Below are 16900 nucleotides of genomic sequence, written 5' to 3' on the forward strand. Positions count from 1 at the left end.
ATAGTTCAGCTTCTCGGTTTATTTGCTCAGCATACAGATTGAATAGGTAGAGTGAAAGGAAACAACCCTGACACACATCTTTCCTGACTTTAAACCATGCAGTATCCCCTTGTTCTGTCCAAAGAACTGCCTCTTGATCCATGTACAGATTCCTCATGAGCACAATTAAGAGTTCTGGAACTCCCATTCTCTGCAATGTTATCTATAATTTGGTATGATCCACATAGTAGAATGCCTTAGCATAGCCAATAAAACACAGGTAAACATCTTTCCGGTATTCTCTGCTTTCAGCCAGGATCCATCTGACATCAGCAATGATACCTCTCATTCCACATCCTCTTCTAAATCCAGCTTGAATTTCTGGCAGTTCCCTGTCGATATACTGATGCAACTGCTTTTGAATGATCTTCTGCAAAATTTTGCTTGCAGGTGGTATTAATGACATTATTCGATAATTTCCGCATTTGGTTGGATCACCTTTCTTGGGAATTGGCATAAATATGGATCTCTTCCAGTTGGTTGGCCAGGTAGCCGTCTTCCAGATTTCTTGGCATAGACGAGTGAGCTCTCCCAGCGCTCCATCCATTTGTTGAAACATCTCAATTGATATTCCATCAATTTCTGGAGCCTTGTTTTTTGCCAATGCCTTTTTTTTTTTTTTTTTTTTCCAGGCAGCTCGGACTTCCTCCTTTAGTACCATCAGTTCCTGATCATATGTTACCTCCTGAAATGGTTGAACTCCAACCAATTCTTTTTGGTATAGTGACTCTGTATTCCTTCCATCTTCTTTTGATGCTTCCTGAGTTGTTTAATATTTTCCCTGTAGAATCCTTTAGTATTGCAACTTGAGGCTTGAATTTTTTTTTTTTTTTTTTTCAGTTCTTTCAGCTTGAGAAATGCTGAGAGTGTTCTTCCCTTTTGGTTTTCTATCTCCAGGTCTCTGCACATGTCATCATAATACTTTACTTTGTCTTCTCAAGCCACCCAATGAAATCTTCTGTTCAGCTCTTTTACTTCATCATTTTTTTCCTTTTGTTTTAGCTACTCAATGTTCAAGAGCAAGTTTCAGGGTCTCTTTGGACATCTATTTAGGTCTTTTCTTTCTCTCCTGCCTTTTTAACTACCTCTTACTTTCCTCATGTATGATGCCCTCGATGTCATTCCACATCTCATCTGGTCTTTGGTCATTAGTGCTCAATGCATCAAATCTATTCTTGAGATGGTCTCTAAATTCAGGTGAGATATACTCAAGGGCTCTTGTGGACTTGTTCTAATTTTCTTCAATTTTAACTTGAACTTGCATATGAGTAATTGACGGTCTGATCCGCAGTCTGCCCCTGGCCATGTTCTTACTGATGATATTGAGCTTTTCCACCATTTCTTTCCACAGATGTAGTTGATTTGATTCCTGTGTATTCCCCCATGCGTCTGTCGGTTTGTGCTACTGTGGGGGCTTGTGTGTTGCTGTGATGCTGGAAGCTATGGCACCAGAATTCAAATACCAGCACGGTCACCCATGGCGGACAGGTTTCAGCTGAGCTTCCAGAATAAGCAGAATAGGAAGAAGGACCCATCAGTCTACTTCTGAAAAAAGAAGTAGCCAGTGAAAACCTTATGAACAGCAGCAGAACACTGTCTGATATAGTGCCAGAAGATGAGCCCCTCAGGTTGGAAGCCACGCAAAGTATGCCTGGGGAAGAGCTGCTTCCTCAAAGTAGAGTTAACCTTCATGGTGTGGATGGAGTCAAGCTTTCAGGACCTTCATTTGCTGATGTGGCGTGATTCAAAATGAGAAGAAACAGCTGCGAATATCCATTAATAATCAGAACCTGGAATGTACAAAGTATGAATCTCGGAAAATTGGAAATTGTCAAAAATGAAATGGAATGCATAAACTTCGATAGCCTAGGCATTAGTGAGCTGAAATGGACTGGTATTGGTCATTTTGAATCGAACACTCATATGGTCTAATACGCCAGGAATGACAACTTGAAGAGGAGTGATATTGCATTCATCATCAAAAAGAACACTTCAAGATCTATTCTGAAGTACAACACTGTCAGTGATAGGATAATATCCATACATCTACAAGGAAGACCAGTGAATACAACTATTCTTCAAATTTACTCACCAGGCCAAAGATGAAGAAATTGAAGATTTTTACCACTTCTGCAGTCTGAAATTGATCGAACACGACTGCAATGATAATTACTGGTGACGGGAATGTGAAAGTTGGAAACGAAGAAGGATAGGTAGTTGGAAAATATGGCCTTGGTGATAGAAACGATGCTGGAGATCGCATGTTGAATTTTGCAAAACCAATGACTTCATCGTAAATACGTTTTTTTACCAGCATAAACAGTGACTATACACACGGACCTTGCCAGATGAAATACACAGGAATCAAATCAACTACATCTGTGGAAAGAGATGATGGAAAAGTAATTTTGTTTTTCAGTCATTGCCATTCTAATGGGAATGAGGTCGTATCTCATTGTGGTTTTGATTTACAGCTTGCTAATGGCTATGGGGAAACCCTCATGGTGTAGTGGTTAAGAGCTATGGCTGCTAACCAAAAGTTCAGCAGTTCGAATCCATCGGGCACTCCTTGGAAACCCTATGGGGGCAGTTCTACTCTATACTATAGGGTTACTATGAGTCAGAATCAACTTGATGGCCATGGGTTTGGTTTTTTTTTTTTTTAATGGAGTCTTGATGGCGCATTGGTTAAGAGCTTGGCTGCTAACCGAAAGGTTGGTAGTTCAAAGCCACCAGCTGCTCTGTGGGAGAAAGATGTGGCAGTCTGCTTCTGTAAAGATTACAGCCTTGGAAACTCTATGGGGTAGTTCTACTCTGCCCTATAGGCTCTCTGAGTCGGAATCGGCTCAACAGCAACTGGTTTTTGGGTTTAATGGCTAAAGACATTGAGCATCTTTCCATGTGCTTATTGGCCATTTGAATACCCACTTTGGTGTAATGTCTGTTTAAGTTCTTTGCCCATTTTTTTTTTACTGCGTTTTTTTTGTCTTTATGTTGTTAGGTTGTAGAAGTTTTTAATGTATTTTTGATACATTATCGGATGTATGGTTCCCGAGAATTTTCTCCCAATCTGTAGGTTGTCTTTTCACTGTTGGTAAAATCCTCTGATGAACAGAAGTGTTTAATATCTATGAGCTCCCATTTATCTATTTTGTCTTTTGCTGCTCATGTTTTTGTTGCTGTGTCTGATAATCCATCGTTGAAAACTAGGCTCTGCAGCCATATCCCTATATTTTCTTCTAAGAATTTTATGGTTTTAGTTTTCACATTTAGGTCTTTGGTGGTGGTTGGTTTTCACTGGCAGGTGGTATTGAGTTGGTGTTGGTGTTGGTGTTGAGTGGAGGGTGGTGTAGAATTGGCAGTTGGTGTTAAGTGGAGGGTGGTGTTGGGTAGTGGGGTGATGTCTGGTGTTGGTATTGGGTGGTGGTGGCTGATAAGGATGGCTGATAGTGATACTTTATGGGAGTGAGTGGTGTACGTCCAGGCTCTGTCTCTCCAGCCCAGACCTGGGGCTCACAGTGCCTGAAGAGTTCTTCCTCTGATGAGCCACATTTTATGGAACTAGTGACGAGGCCAGCCTCCTGGCACCTGCTTCCTGCACACTCCATCTTTTGAGAGCCCTCCTCTCATGAGCAGGGCTTCCTGAGGCAGGAACCTGGGGCCAAAGTCTGGGGGAAAGATGCAGGTGGATGCATTGCAGGGGGAAGGGTCTCTACTTAAACGGCCTGCCTTTACAGGGCAGCAATGGCACCTTCTTGCTCTCCCTGGAGGGCCCTGACGCTGAAGCCTTCAGTGTCTCCCCTGTGCGGGCCGCAGGCTCAGCTGAAGTGCAGGTACTGGTGAAGATGCCATCCCTGGTGGACTACGAGAGGCAGACCGTGATGCTGGTGCAGGTGAGGGCCCAGGGGCTCAAGTTCCAGGGAGGGGGGACCAGTGGCGTTCTGTTCTTGGTGTGCTGCCTCTTCTCTGCCCACAGGTGGTGGCCACTGACTCGGTCAGCAAGGACTCCTCAATCGCCACAGTGACCATCCATGTCAGAGACATCAATGACCACCCGCCCACATTCCCACAGAGCCTGTATGTCCTCATGGTGCCAGAGCACAGTCCCAATGGCTTTGTGGTCACTGACAGCATTCATGTGAGTGATGTGGGACACAGCTGGGCGAGGATGGAAACTGTGGCCCTGCCCAAGTCTCTGTGTCATCCAAAGTCACTGGGTCTCAGTAAGCACGCATGCATGCACGAGTGTGTGAGTGAGGTGTGTATGTGTCTATGTGTGAATTCTTGTGTGTCTCAAATGGGTTCTTTCTTTGTGTCAGGAAGTACGACAGCTCCATTCCCAATAATTGGGGGGTTGGCAGCAAATGCCATTGCCTTCAAACAGTGCCCGCCATCTCTCTGCCTTATAGGCCACTGACCCTGACACGGGTGAGGGCGGCCACATCACCTACAGCCTGCTCCCAGGGAACGGGTAAGGCCTCAGAGCTGGGGGTAGTGGGCGGGCAGGTGGGCACGCAGGGTCCAGGCCCACCTTTCTGCCTCACCATAGGGTTGGATTGCAGATAAAATACAGGATGCTCAGTTCCATGTCAATTCCAGAAAAGCCCCAAATGTTCTAATATAAGTATGTTGCAAACATTGCATGGGACGCACTAAGAAGTGTTTCGTAATTTCTCTGAACTTCGAATGAAACTGGACACCCTGTAATTTTATTTGTGAAACCTGGCAACTCTGCACAGGGTGGAGCTCTTTGAGGTGAACACAGACAGTGGGACAGTGATGGTGAGAGACAGCAAGCTGCTGGACCGCGAGACGCAGGCTACGTACAACCTTACACTGCAGGCCCTGGACGGTGGGAACCTGTCGGGTACCACCACGTTACAGATCATCCTGGAGGACATCAATGACAATGTGCCTGTGGTCAGTGGCTCCTACAACATCTTTGTCCAGGAGGAGCGGGAAAATGTCTCCGTGACCATTCAGGTACCAGCTGGCCTGGGGTGGGTGGCCAGGAAACAGCCAGCTCTGTAGTCATGCTGGCCCTGGTACAAGCTAGGTTCTGCTGTGTGGCTCTGAGAAAGTCACTCAGTCTCTCTGAGTCTCTGTTTCCTTTTAGGAAAATGAGGACCATCATAGTACTTATTCTCAGGGACATATACTGGGGGTTAATGAAATAATAGATGTACAGCACTCAGCACAGGGCCTGGCACAGAGCACACCCTCAAAATCTTCCTGCTTTTCTTTATTCATGACCCTGCCTCATTATGGAAAATATTTGAGGTAGCTTAGATTAAAAAAAAAAAAAAAGTTAAAATATGGGAAGAAATAAGGAAAAAGAAAATAAAAATGGCATTGTGAAAGGGCATAGCAGTTGAGTTAGAAACCAGGGTCACACAATTCATATAGGTAAGCTGCAAATTCAGCTCTTAGCTTCCTAATGGCCAAAGCAAAAAAGGAAATGAGACCAGTGGTCAGGTTCACAGAGTCTATGAGATAAAAACTCACCTAGTGACCTCAAATTCTCATAAAAAGACAAGCTTAATGGTCTGACTGAGACTAGAAGGACCCCAGAGGTCATGGTCCCCAGACCTTCTGTTAGCCCAAGACAGGAACCATTCCCAAAGCCAACTCTTCAGACAGGAATTGGACTGGACTATAAGATAGAAAATGATACTGGTGAAGAGTGAGCTTCTTGGATCAAGCAGACAGACGAGATTATGTGGGCAGCTCCTGTCTGGAGGGGAGATGAGAAGGCAGAGGGCGACAGAGGTTGGCTGAGTGGACATGGGGAATATAGGGTGGAGAGAAGGAGTGTGTTGTCTCATTGGTGGGAGAGCAACTGGGAGTACATAACAAGGTGTATATAAGGTTTTGTATGAGAGATTGACTTGATTTATAAACTTTCACTTAAAGCACAATAAAAATTAGACAAACAAACAAACAAACAAAAACCCCACCTAGTGGCTCCAGAGAAACACTGGAGAGAAACTTCTTTCCCAGGTCATGAGAACAAGAGAAGCTTCTCCCTGGGTCTTATTGTCCAAAAAAGGGCCTTGTGAGAAGCAGGAAACCAGACCTTCAGAATAACGGTCACATGGCCACAGAGTCCTCTCATCCTTCTAGGTCTGTGCGGTTGACAGAGTACATTTCTGTCCCTGACCTCTTCAGGCCTCTTGACTGGAGTGATGCAGATGCCCTAATTGTCCCCATTCACAGAGGAAGAGCACTGAGGCTCAGAGAGGTTAAGTGACTTCTCTGCAGTTGCACAGCCAATAAATGGCAGTGCTGGAGCTGGAGCACAGGCCTCTCTGGCCCTGAAACCTAGGCCTTTCTCCTTGCTCCTTGATACTTTCCACCCTGGCCTGTGAGCTCCTTGTGGCAGGGAGCATTTCAGATCTGCCCCTGTGACTTTGGTGCCTAGCATGGCACAGTGTGAGCCCCAAGAAGTACGGGGCAATTTAACTGGCCTGAGGCAGAGCACCAAGGGCTGAAAAGACAGGGTCAGCCTTTTGGAAAAACCAGCCTTGGGCTTCCACAAAGGAAGCATTTAATGAACAAGATCCCAATAGAACTGAAAAGAAAGAGCTGCAGGTGGTGGGGGCGGGGGGGGGGGCAAGGGCAGGTGGAGGGGAGAAGCGTGGAAAGGAAGAGCAAATAATGTGTTACAAGTTAGAGAACCCCAGCTCTGCCTTCAAAGCCACATTTGCTGAAGAGCTACTGTGCCCTAAGCCCTTTGCTGGGCCCAGGCCCTCAGAGATGAACCCACTACAGTTCTTGCCAAGTGGCCTGCATTTGGGGAAAGGAACCAGTCACTCACATTGTCACCTGTGCTTGTCCAAGGTAGCATAGGGTCAGGCAGAGACGGTGCAGAAAGGGCATTCCAGGTGAGAGAGCAACATGTGCAAAGTCCCAGTGGCATGGGAGAACCTGTTGTGCCCTGAGAGCTGGATTACCCCAAAGTCAAACCAAGCATGTGTTCAGGGCCCTGGCGGGGCGGGAAGACACACACACACACACACACACACACACACACACACAGGATGAAACATCAGCTATTTTTAAAACACAGCACCAAAGTAGTCATCATGGGGAAATCAGAATTTTGTTGGACTTCACACTTACAGCATTTAAAATTTTTTTTGAAAATCTATAATACCCTGCCCTGACTCCTCCCTCCCAACTAGAATGTCAGCTCCACAGGAAGCTGTCTTGACCACAGCTCTATTCCTAGTCCCTAGAACAGGGCCTGGCACGTGGTGGGTACACAGTAAACATCTGTGGAATGAATGAGTGACTTCTCAGTGCTTCAGGCCTCAAAAGCACTTGCAAACTCCTGATCTGACCCACTTTGATGGGAGTCTGAGGCTGGGAGACTGGCCAGCATCCCACTGGCTCCAGGTCCAAGTCAGTGGGCTGGTGCAGGGGAAGGGCTGGAACCCTAAAGGCTGCCCGATGCTGATGCCAGTCCCCACCTCCCTACCCCCACCCCGTATAGGCCCACGACGACGACGAGCCCAATACCAACAACAGCCGCCTGTACTTCAGTCTGCTGCCTGGCCCCTACAGCCAAAACTTCTCTGTGGACCCTGACACAGGGCTCCTTGAAAACCTGGGGCCCCTGGACCGAGAGGCTATCGACCCCACTCTGGCCGGCCGTATTGTGCTGACTGTGCGGGTGGCTGATGGTGGTGTTCCTGTCCTCAGCGCAGAGGTCAATGTCACCATCAATGTAGAGGTAAGGCTGGGCCTAGCCAGGGGGGTACGCTGGGATGGTTCGATGGCCTGCTGGCCCTATGTTGGGGGGCTCCTGCGCAGGTGGCCAGTCCCCCTTGGACCCAGGCCACATTTCTGCCCTTTGCAGTGTGGCAGGTAAGAGGGTCCTGGGGATGATAACAGTATAATTGGGAAACGATATAAGTAACAGGAAGTGCCTAGAAGCGTGGCTGGCACATAGAAGGCGCTCTCATAATCATTCATGGGGTTCTACCCAGAACTCTCCTGTCTCCCACCACCATTCAAGGGCAAAGAGAAGGGGAGAAAAAGCAGTATGTATATTGTCTAACGCACACCTAGTCCTGCAAGGTAGGGACAGCTGGTACCATTTTATTGATCAGGAAACTGAGGCACGGAGAGATTCAGCAACTTGGGTAGGGTCATGGATCCAGGTTTAAATTCAGGTTTATCTGGTTCTAGGGCTGCCACCAGCTCACAAGGCACATTTCTCTGGAAAAGCATAACAACTATGCATCTCTACAATGTCCACGGTGTGAACAGGCATCTCCCAGGGTTGTGCAGTGCACAGCCTGTGCTACCTCACAGAGCAGCCCTGTATCCTACTCGGTTGGGATGTGTCACTTTCCTACAAGTATTAAAGAAAGAGACCTCAGAGAAACAGACAAAATTAGGAATGCCTTTGCCCTTGAGGGGCATAGTCGGGGTGGATTATCCAAGAGGCAAGGTAAGCAAGGTGCTTACCTTGCTTACCAGATCATCTATAGTGAAAAATTTCACATTTTTTCACCACATGAAAGACTCTGCTTCTAGGTATGGCTGGCATCTGTCCCTCTCCCAACCCCACAGCACCTTCCTACAGAAACAAAGCCTCTTTTAAAATTTACAATCCTTGACAGGGCTGGATGACCCAGTAAGCAAGGTAAACACAAGCTTCCTTGTGCTTATTTGCTAATCTGTAGTAAACACTTTCACATCTTTGATGTGGTAAAACCCAGTGAAATTGTTCACTACAGATGATCTGGTAAGCAAAGTAAGCGCTGTGCTTATTTGCTTATTGGATAATCTGCCCCTGGGCAGGGTACAAAGAAGAGAGAAAGCTGAGTTGAATTTATTGAGTGAGCCAGGTCCTTTCACATCCAGGAGCCAGTCCTCCCAACAGGCCTGTGAGTGGGGTTTGCTATCCCCATTTTGCAGATGAGGATACGGAGGCCCAGAGAATTCAAAGTCACACACAAGGCAGAGGTGGGCCCCACTAGGCCTGAGAGCTGTGCTCTCAACTGCGCCTGTGAATTAGGATGGCCTACGTGGGTCGAGCCAGTAACTCCATTATGAGGAAACCTCAATCAGAAAACACATCTAGTTAAGGTAGGGAAAGCTGTTTCCAAGGATCTTTATTTTAGTGTTCTAACAGAAAAAGTTGAAAGTGTACATCTGGAATGTCACCCACCTGGGAGCTTCCTGGGGCCTGTGAGCAGACCCTGAATGCAGTTGGTGTCTCAGGGCAGGTCTGGGTGTAAGCCCTCATAGGTCCCCGGAACCCGGCTCTGCCCTGAGCTCAGAGCCAGTGTCTGGGGTTGGCTGGGTGCAGGAGGGGCAGGAGAGAGGCGGGGACGAGGGGAAGCTGAGGCTGCAGGGCCTTTGTGGAAACATCACAGAGGTGGTCCCAACGTTAGAAATCTTGAGAAATGGGGAGTCAAGTTGGATCAGGCGGAGACACAGACGGGGCTCAGAACCATCCTTCCAGAACCAGCTGCTGTCACCGTTGACTCAAGGTGACCTGATGTGTGTCAGAGTAGAACTGTGCTCCACAGGGTTTTCAATGGCTGATTTTTCAGAAATTGATCACTAGGCCTTTCTTTAAGGTGCCTCTGGGTAAACTCGAACCTCCAACCTTTCAGTTAGCAGCCGAGCACATTAACTGTTTGCACCGCCCAAAGACTCTTCCTTCAGGGAAACAAAAAAAAAAAAAACCCAATCCCATTGCTGTTGAGCTGATTCAGACTCATAGCGACCCTATACGACAGAGTAGAACTGCCCCCGATAGGGTTCCCAAGGAGTGCCTAGTGGTTTCAAACTGCCGGCCTCTTGGTTAGCAGCTGAGCTGTTAACCACTGCGCCACCAGAGCTAAAAACAGGTCCTAAAACACACTCTAATACAGATCTGAGCTGTGGGGCTCCTTGGTGGGGTATAGCTAGTTGTAGAGGTCCCTCAGCATGCTTCTGAGCGTGGATGGCCTGGGCAAATTCCATCCTCTCCTGTTTCTTTGTCTATGAAATAGGTGCGCAACCTCACTGGGTAGTGTTGTCAGAGGAGACATGGGTAAAAAGTCCGTGACTCGGAGCAGAGGCAATATTGGCTTCTTAGGTCAGCTCTACTGTTAGCTGCTGTCAAGTCAGCCCCTGACTCATGGTGGTCCCATGCACAATGGAATGAGACGATGCCTGGCCCTGCACCATCCCTATGATTGGTTACGGATTGTGCTGTTGTGATCCACAGGGTTTTCATTGGCTGATTTTTGGAAGTAGATCGCCAGGCCTTTCTTCCTAGTTCCTCTTAGTCTAGAAGCTCTGCTGACACCTGTTCAGCATCACAGCAACACACAAGCCTCCCCTGACAGATGGGTGGTGGCTGTGCCTGAGGTGCATTGGCCTGGAATCACACCTGGGTCTTCCACATGGAAGGCGAGAATTCTGCCACTGAACCACCAATGTCCCTCTCAGATTGGGTCTGGATAGGGCAAACCCTGGGGGCTACCAGGGTCCCTTGGGCTCAGGACTGCCTCTGCCTGCAGGACATCAATGATAACCTGCCCGTCTTCAACCAGTCCAGCTACAACTTCTCGGTGATGGAGAGGGATCCGGGTAAGTCTTCCCTAGGCTCGATGTGGCATCTGACCCTTCACAGGGAGGGTGTGTAGTACCCAAGGGAGGAGATGGCAGAGGAGGCTCCCGATGGCCAGGCTACTGGTCCCTCCATGCTCTGCCTTCATCCACAGGAGCCATGGTGGGCGTGGTGGTGGCCTGGGATGCGGACCAGACAGAAGCCAACAACCGCATCAGCTTCAGCCTGTCGGGGAGTGGGTCCAACAACTTCATGCTCCGAGGCTCACTGCTGGGGTCTGGGCAGGCTGTGGGCCACCTCCAGCTGCCCCTGGATGTGAGCCTGGACTACGAGACACAGGCCTTCTTTGATCTGGTAGTGAATGCCGTGGACCCAGACCCCCAGGGTGAGGCCACGGCAACTGTCCGTGTGAACGTGATAGATGTGAATGACGAACCACCCACCCTGGACCCAGCCTCGCTCCGGGGCATCCGCGTGGCTGAGAATGGTTCACAGTATGGCCTGGTGGCTCAGGTCGTTGCCCAGGACATAGATACCAGTGCCCAGCTAGTGGTCCAGCTTATGAACGTCATCTGTACCAAGGCAGAAGTTGATGTGGGCAGCCTGTGCCATGGCTGGTTCTCCGTGGTGTCCAATGGCTCTGTGTTCATCAATCAGAGTGAGGCCATCGACTACGAGGCCTGTGACCTGGTCACTCTGGTCGTGCGGGCCTATGACCTCATGACAGATCCTCGCTTCCAGGCCTACAGTGACAATGGTGAGGCTGCCAAGCCTGCAGGGTCTGGCAGGCTGCAGTTCATGGGAAAGACCCCTGGGCTGGGAGCACCAGGTCTGGTTTCAAATCAGCTTGGGTTCTTGCTCAGCTGTGTCACGGAGCAAGTCACAACACTTCCCAAGCTTCAGTTTCCCCATCTGCCAAGTGGAGTTAGATAGTAGGTTGTCTGTGAAGATTAAATGAGAACATGCGTATAAACATGCATTTAGAGTAGTGTCTGGCACATAAAAAAAAAAAGTAAGCACTTAATTGATGCTGTTGTTTTATGAGGTGGTGTAAAGGAAAATACGGCTGCTAACCAAAAAGTTGGCAGTTCGAATCCACTAGGCACTCCTTGGAAACCGTATGGGGCAGTTCTACTCTGTCCTATAGGGTCACTATGAGTCAGAATCAACTCGACGGCAGCGGGTTTGGTTTGGTAAAGGAAAAAGCACACTTCAGAGTCACAGAGACCGGAATTCATATCCTGGCTTTGACACCAAACAACAATAAACTACCAGCTGCCATCAAGTCTATTCCAAGTCATGGCAACACCACGTGTGTCAGAATAGAGCTGTGCTCCATGGGGTTTTCTTTTTCCAGATACGTAAAAAGTTTTTATATCCTCTGAATTTTTTTGTTTTTTTCCAACCTTTTTTTTTTCAAGTTTCTACATGTACATTTCAGTGACATTCACAGGGTTTTCAATGGCTGATATTTGGAAGTAGATCACCAGGCCTTTCTTTTAAGGTGCCTTTGGGCAGACTTGAGACGCCAGCCTCTCGGTTAGCAGCCAAGGGCGTTAACCATTTGCACCATCCAGGAGCTCCAAATAACAATAGTAGCCATATTAACAGCTAGTATATACCAGTCCTTACTACAGCCAAGAACTATGTCAGGCACCTTATAAGCCCTCCCACACTATCCATGAGGTAGGTGGTCCCTATCCAATTTTATAGACGAGGAAAGTGAGGCACAGAGTAGGAAATTAAATAACTAGCTTACACGGCTAGCAAGTGTCAGTGCAATGTCATGGTCAGGTGGGACATACCTGGGCTGGGCTCAGTCCTGGCCCACCACTTTTACTGTATAACCTTGGACAAGCTGCTTACCCTCTCTGAGGTCTGGGAATGATACTCCCTCCTACACAGGCCAGAGAAGATGAGTGGGCATCCCAGGGTCAAGAGCAGGGGAGTTGACTGAGCACAGATGCATGGGAGGGAGGCTGCAGGGAGTATGGCTGAGTCTCAGGCTCCCTGGGTCAGGCCTCTGCACAGAGCCCAAAGCCAACCTCCTTTGTCCCCCTAGGAAGCCTCCCCATCACCATCGAGGATGTGAATGACAATGCACCCTATTTTCTACCTGAGAGTAAGACTTTTGGTAAGCAACAGCTTCGCGATCTCTCCCACCCCACACACGTACAAATTGATTCACCAGGACCACCCTTGGGCAGCCCCCATGGACCCTCCTCAGGACCTAGGTAGAACCTTAGAAATGGAAGAAGGCCTCCCACCCTACCTCACCCCAGAGTTCCAACAGGAGGGGAGACTTGAGTTTTCACCCCAGCTCTGCCTCAACTCATGTCTGACCCTGGGCTGTGCCTCTCTGGGCCTCAGTTTCCCCAGTACAATGGGAGTTGGATGACATGCTAACTACTGGCTTAGGAATAACTGTACTGGGGTCTCCAGTGATGAGACCTGAGCTGGCTTGACACTGCCCCTGCCCTCACTAACCCCTTCCTGTCCACACCTGTAGTGATCATTCCAGAACTTGTGGTACCCAACCAGCAGGTGGCTTCTGTCCAGGTAAGTCCTTGGCTTCACCCTTGGGCAGCTGGCAGTCACAGTAGCCTCAGGAGACACAGAGCTAAGGCTTTGGGCCTTTCAGCTGCCCCCAAAATATTTTAACACTAGAAGGGAAACTTATTGGCTCCAACATATGAAAAGAAAACCCCAAGATGGAAATTAACACCTGCCTAACTGATGTGATCAAACTTCATTAATTGTTAAAGCTAGTATTCATAAAAATTTCATGAGTATAAAAACCACTTGCAGGCTACATCTTTCTCACTACACCAGAGTTCTTGAGTGTTACAGAGACATTATAGCTGATTATAGATTAAATGAATTCCTTGTAGTTAAATAATTTCCAGAGCAAAATTATAAAAATGTGTTTATGGTGTTGGATTTGGGTGCGTTTATTAGAGGGTGATAGCTTATAGTGTGTGAGAGGTTAGGCCTCCCACATAGTCCAGACTCTTCTTCCTGAGTTGCCTCCTCTCTCTGGGACTCAGTTTCCCCTCCTGGACAAAACCCAAACCCATAGCTCTCGAGTTGATTCCAACTCATAGCAACACTATAGGACAGAGTAGAACTGCCCCATAAGGTTTCCAAGGCCGTAAGCTTTAGGGAAGCAGACTGCCACATCTTTCTCTCACAGGGTGGCTGGTGGATTTGACCCACCAACCTTTAGGTTAGCAGCCAAGAGCTTAACCACTGCATCACCAGGGTTCCTTCTCCTCCTGATAAGAAGCTGGCAAATCATATGCCATCAGTGACACTAGTTCCCAGCAGTTAGGGTTAAGAGGCGGGGTGGTCTCCGGGTGCCACCCCTATGCTGTGGAGAGAGCACAGGCATAGGAGGTGGACAGGCCTGGCCCTCCCCACTTAAAGCTGAGTGTGCCCTTGTGCAGGGCAGGGTCTCTCTTGTAAAATGGAGATAGCATTTCCCCCTTTCTGAGTTTTCCAAGGAGTCCCTGGGAGGTGCCATCTGTTAAGTGCTATTAGCTGAAAGGTTGGCGGGTCCAACCTATCCAGAGGCGCCTCGAAAGATCTGGCGACCTGTGTCTCAAAGGTCACAACCTTGAAAACCCTATGGAGTGCCGTTCTACTCTGCATCTTGGCAGACATGAGGTTGCCATGAGTCAGAATTGACTCGACAGCAACTAATTTTTTTTTTGGCAGGGGGGTTTCCAAGCCTTAAACGGTCGTTTTCCCTATTTCCCAGTCTTCAGCCAATTGCATTCCAATGTTATGAGTTTAGCATTGGTGTGAACCTCCATGTATTTTTGGTTTAACAATTTTCTTTAAATCAACTCCTTTTTGAAACTTAACACCAACTTTGTCCTAATCCTGAGCAGTAATGTCAGTGGACTCGCAGCTCTATGAGTTGGTTCTATTTTTCTCTAAAAGGCACTAGAATGAATAAAAATGTTGTGGCCCACCCCCACCCCGCCCCATCATTTCATGGTGTACTAAGGGAATGTGTACTCACTTTGGAGCCCTGGTGGTGCAGTGGGTAAAGCAATCAACTGCTAACCAAAAGGCCGTCAGTTCAAAACCAGCAGCAGCTCTGTGGGACAGAGATGTGGCAATCTGCTTCCATAAAGATTTACAGACTTGGAAACCCTACGCGGTTGCTATGAGTCGGAATCCGCTCGATGGCAGTGGGTTTGGTTGGCAAACAGGGAAATGAGAGGACTCAGGGAGAGGCCTGGGCACAGTTGGTGCTCAGGAAATCTAAGCGTCCCTGTGCTTGTGTACGTTGGTGGGGAGGGGTGGGGGCGATTTCCATATGGGAGGGACATTTGGGCTGTGATCTGTTGAGGAGGAAGAATCAGAGACTTGTGCAAACCTAGACTTGCAGGGCAAGCACACTGTTTGTGTAAAGCATTTGCTTACTTGGGGTGGCCTGGGGTGGCTGATGGAGTTCCTGGGTGGCATAGACCGTTAAGCGCTTGGCTGCTAACCAAAAGGCTGGTGGTTTAAGTCCCCCCGGAGGTGCCTCAAAAGAAAGGCCTGGTCATCTTCTTCTGAAAAATTGGCCATTGGAAATCCAATGGAGCACAGTTCTATTCTGTTACACATGGTGTCGCCGTGAGTTGAAATCAACTTGACAGTGGCTGGTGGGGGCGGTTGATGGAAATCGAGGTGGCCGATGGAAATCAAGGCGGCCAGCCTCCTGGTCTACCCCCGCCCCTGGTCCCTGCTGGGGGCTGCAGGGTGCCTGGCTTGGCTGCCTGTTGCCATCCACTCCTTCTCCTAGGCCAGAGATGATGACTCAGGGAACAATGGGGCCATCCTGTTCTCCATCCTTCAAGTGGACTTCCTCTCTAAGGATGGGGTCACCACATCTTTCCAGGGCTTCTTCCGGATCTCCACCTCCTCAGAGGCTGATGTGTTCACTGGCAACATTGAGTAACTGCGGGCAGGCCCCTAGATTGAAGGCGGGACAAAAGCGGGCCTTGGGGCAGTGAGCTCCCAGTACTGGGAGGGGAACAAGTGGATTCCAGAGGACTGCAGCTCGGGTTCCAAGGCTGAGCTGTGTCCTCTCACCTTCCATAGGCTGGTGACCAACCTTGATGCTAGTCTCCAAGGCACCTACCAAGTGACAGTCCAGGCCCAAGACAGACCTTCCATGGGTGCTGCCCAGGAAGCCAAAACCACCCTGAACGTGAGTGCTGAGTCTTGCCTCCAGCCCCCTGGCCCCGTGCACCTCATCTCCCCTGACACCCTTCTCCTGTAGCTCTTCACTGTGGACCAGAGTTACCGTGTGAGGCTGCAGTTCTCCACCAATAAGGAGGAGGTGGGCGCCAACCTGGAGAAGATTAAGGCGTACGTCTGGGGATCCTGGCAGGGGACCATGGGGAAGAACAGGGCCTGGGAGCTTGGTCTTAGACAAGACCTGAGCAGACTGTCTCTCAATTCTGCCTCTGACCCACACTTGACCTGGTCCCTGTTTTAACCCTGTACTTGTGCCTTCACCCCTATTGCCCATGCCCTCAGAGCCTATGGCTGGTTGGGCAGAGAGAGGCCTAAGCACAGCTTCCATGTACAGTTTTGAAGGCTGTACACTGCACAAGGGCACTCTGCTTGCCAGCCTGTGAGTTCAACCCCAGAAGAAGGGGTATCTTTTCCTAATTTGCACAGATGTGCTAGCTTCTGAGCCAGTGGGGCTGGGTCTGTCCAGAGGAGCTGCCCTTATCTAATTCCCACAATTCCTAATTCCACTGTCAGAGCCCTGGCCCCTAGCCTGGGCTGAGGCTCCCACTCCAGGCCTCTGTGACACCCACTCCTTTCACAGGGCTCTTGCCCAAGCAACCAGGACTACTGTCTACATTGTGAGCATTCAAGACATAGACTCTACAGCTCGGTGAGTGCCCACTGGCCCAGTGGTTGGGGGTGAGGACAAGAGGCAGGGGGCTGCAGGGTAGTTTGGGCTACTGACTCTTCACCATGTCCCATTCCAGGGCCCGAGGTCGCTCTTACCTCGATGCCTACTTCGTCTTCCCAAATGGGTCTGCTCTGACCCTTAATGAGCTGAGTGTGTGAGTGGGGTTACCCCCAGGGTGGGAGGAGGGTGAGCAGGCCATCTAGGGGTGCCAATGTCCCTCGGTCTGAGCGGCTTCTCTGGCCAGGACAATCCGGCAAGACCGGGACTCGCTGACACAGTTGCTACAACTGGGCCTGGTGGTGCTGGTAAGCGTGGTGGCAGGGCGGGAGTCACTTGGGAGTGGGGTGGGGTGCTGACCC

The 16900-nt window shown here is 49.2% G+C and overlaps 1 protein-coding gene across 1 annotated transcript in view; it reads left to right on the forward strand.

Annotated features, from left to right (window-relative positions):
• CDHR2 (cadherin related family member 2) overlaps positions 1-16900 on the forward strand; it is a 41248-nt gene that overhangs the window by 16595 nt on the left and 7753 nt on the right. Inside the window, exons 12-26 of the mRNA XM_049858929.1 lie at positions 3777-3932; positions 4016-4177; positions 4449-4510; positions 4779-5022; positions 7535-7774; positions 10566-10635; positions 10770-11372; positions 12678-12749; positions 13125-13174; positions 15414-15565; positions 15713-15821; positions 15894-15982; positions 16452-16520; positions 16618-16695; positions 16786-16846. Of these exons, the coding sequence (XP_049714886.1) occupies positions 3777-3932; positions 4016-4177; positions 4449-4510; positions 4779-5022; positions 7535-7774; positions 10566-10635; positions 10770-11372; positions 12678-12749; positions 13125-13174; positions 15414-15565; positions 15713-15821; positions 15894-15982; positions 16452-16520; positions 16618-16695; positions 16786-16846 (2217 nt within the window). The remainder of the gene's footprint in view (positions 1-3776; positions 3933-4015; positions 4178-4448; positions 4511-4778; positions 5023-7534; positions 7775-10565; positions 10636-10769; positions 11373-12677; positions 12750-13124; positions 13175-15413; positions 15566-15712; positions 15822-15893; positions 15983-16451; positions 16521-16617; positions 16696-16785; positions 16847-16900) is intronic.

Source organism: Elephas maximus, chromosome 2, assembly GCF_024166365.1.
Source record: "Elephas maximus indicus isolate mEleMax1 chromosome 2, mEleMax1 primary haplotype, whole genome shotgun sequence".
NCBI classification, from domain to species: Eukaryota; Metazoa; Chordata; class Mammalia; order Proboscidea; family Elephantidae; genus Elephas; species Elephas maximus.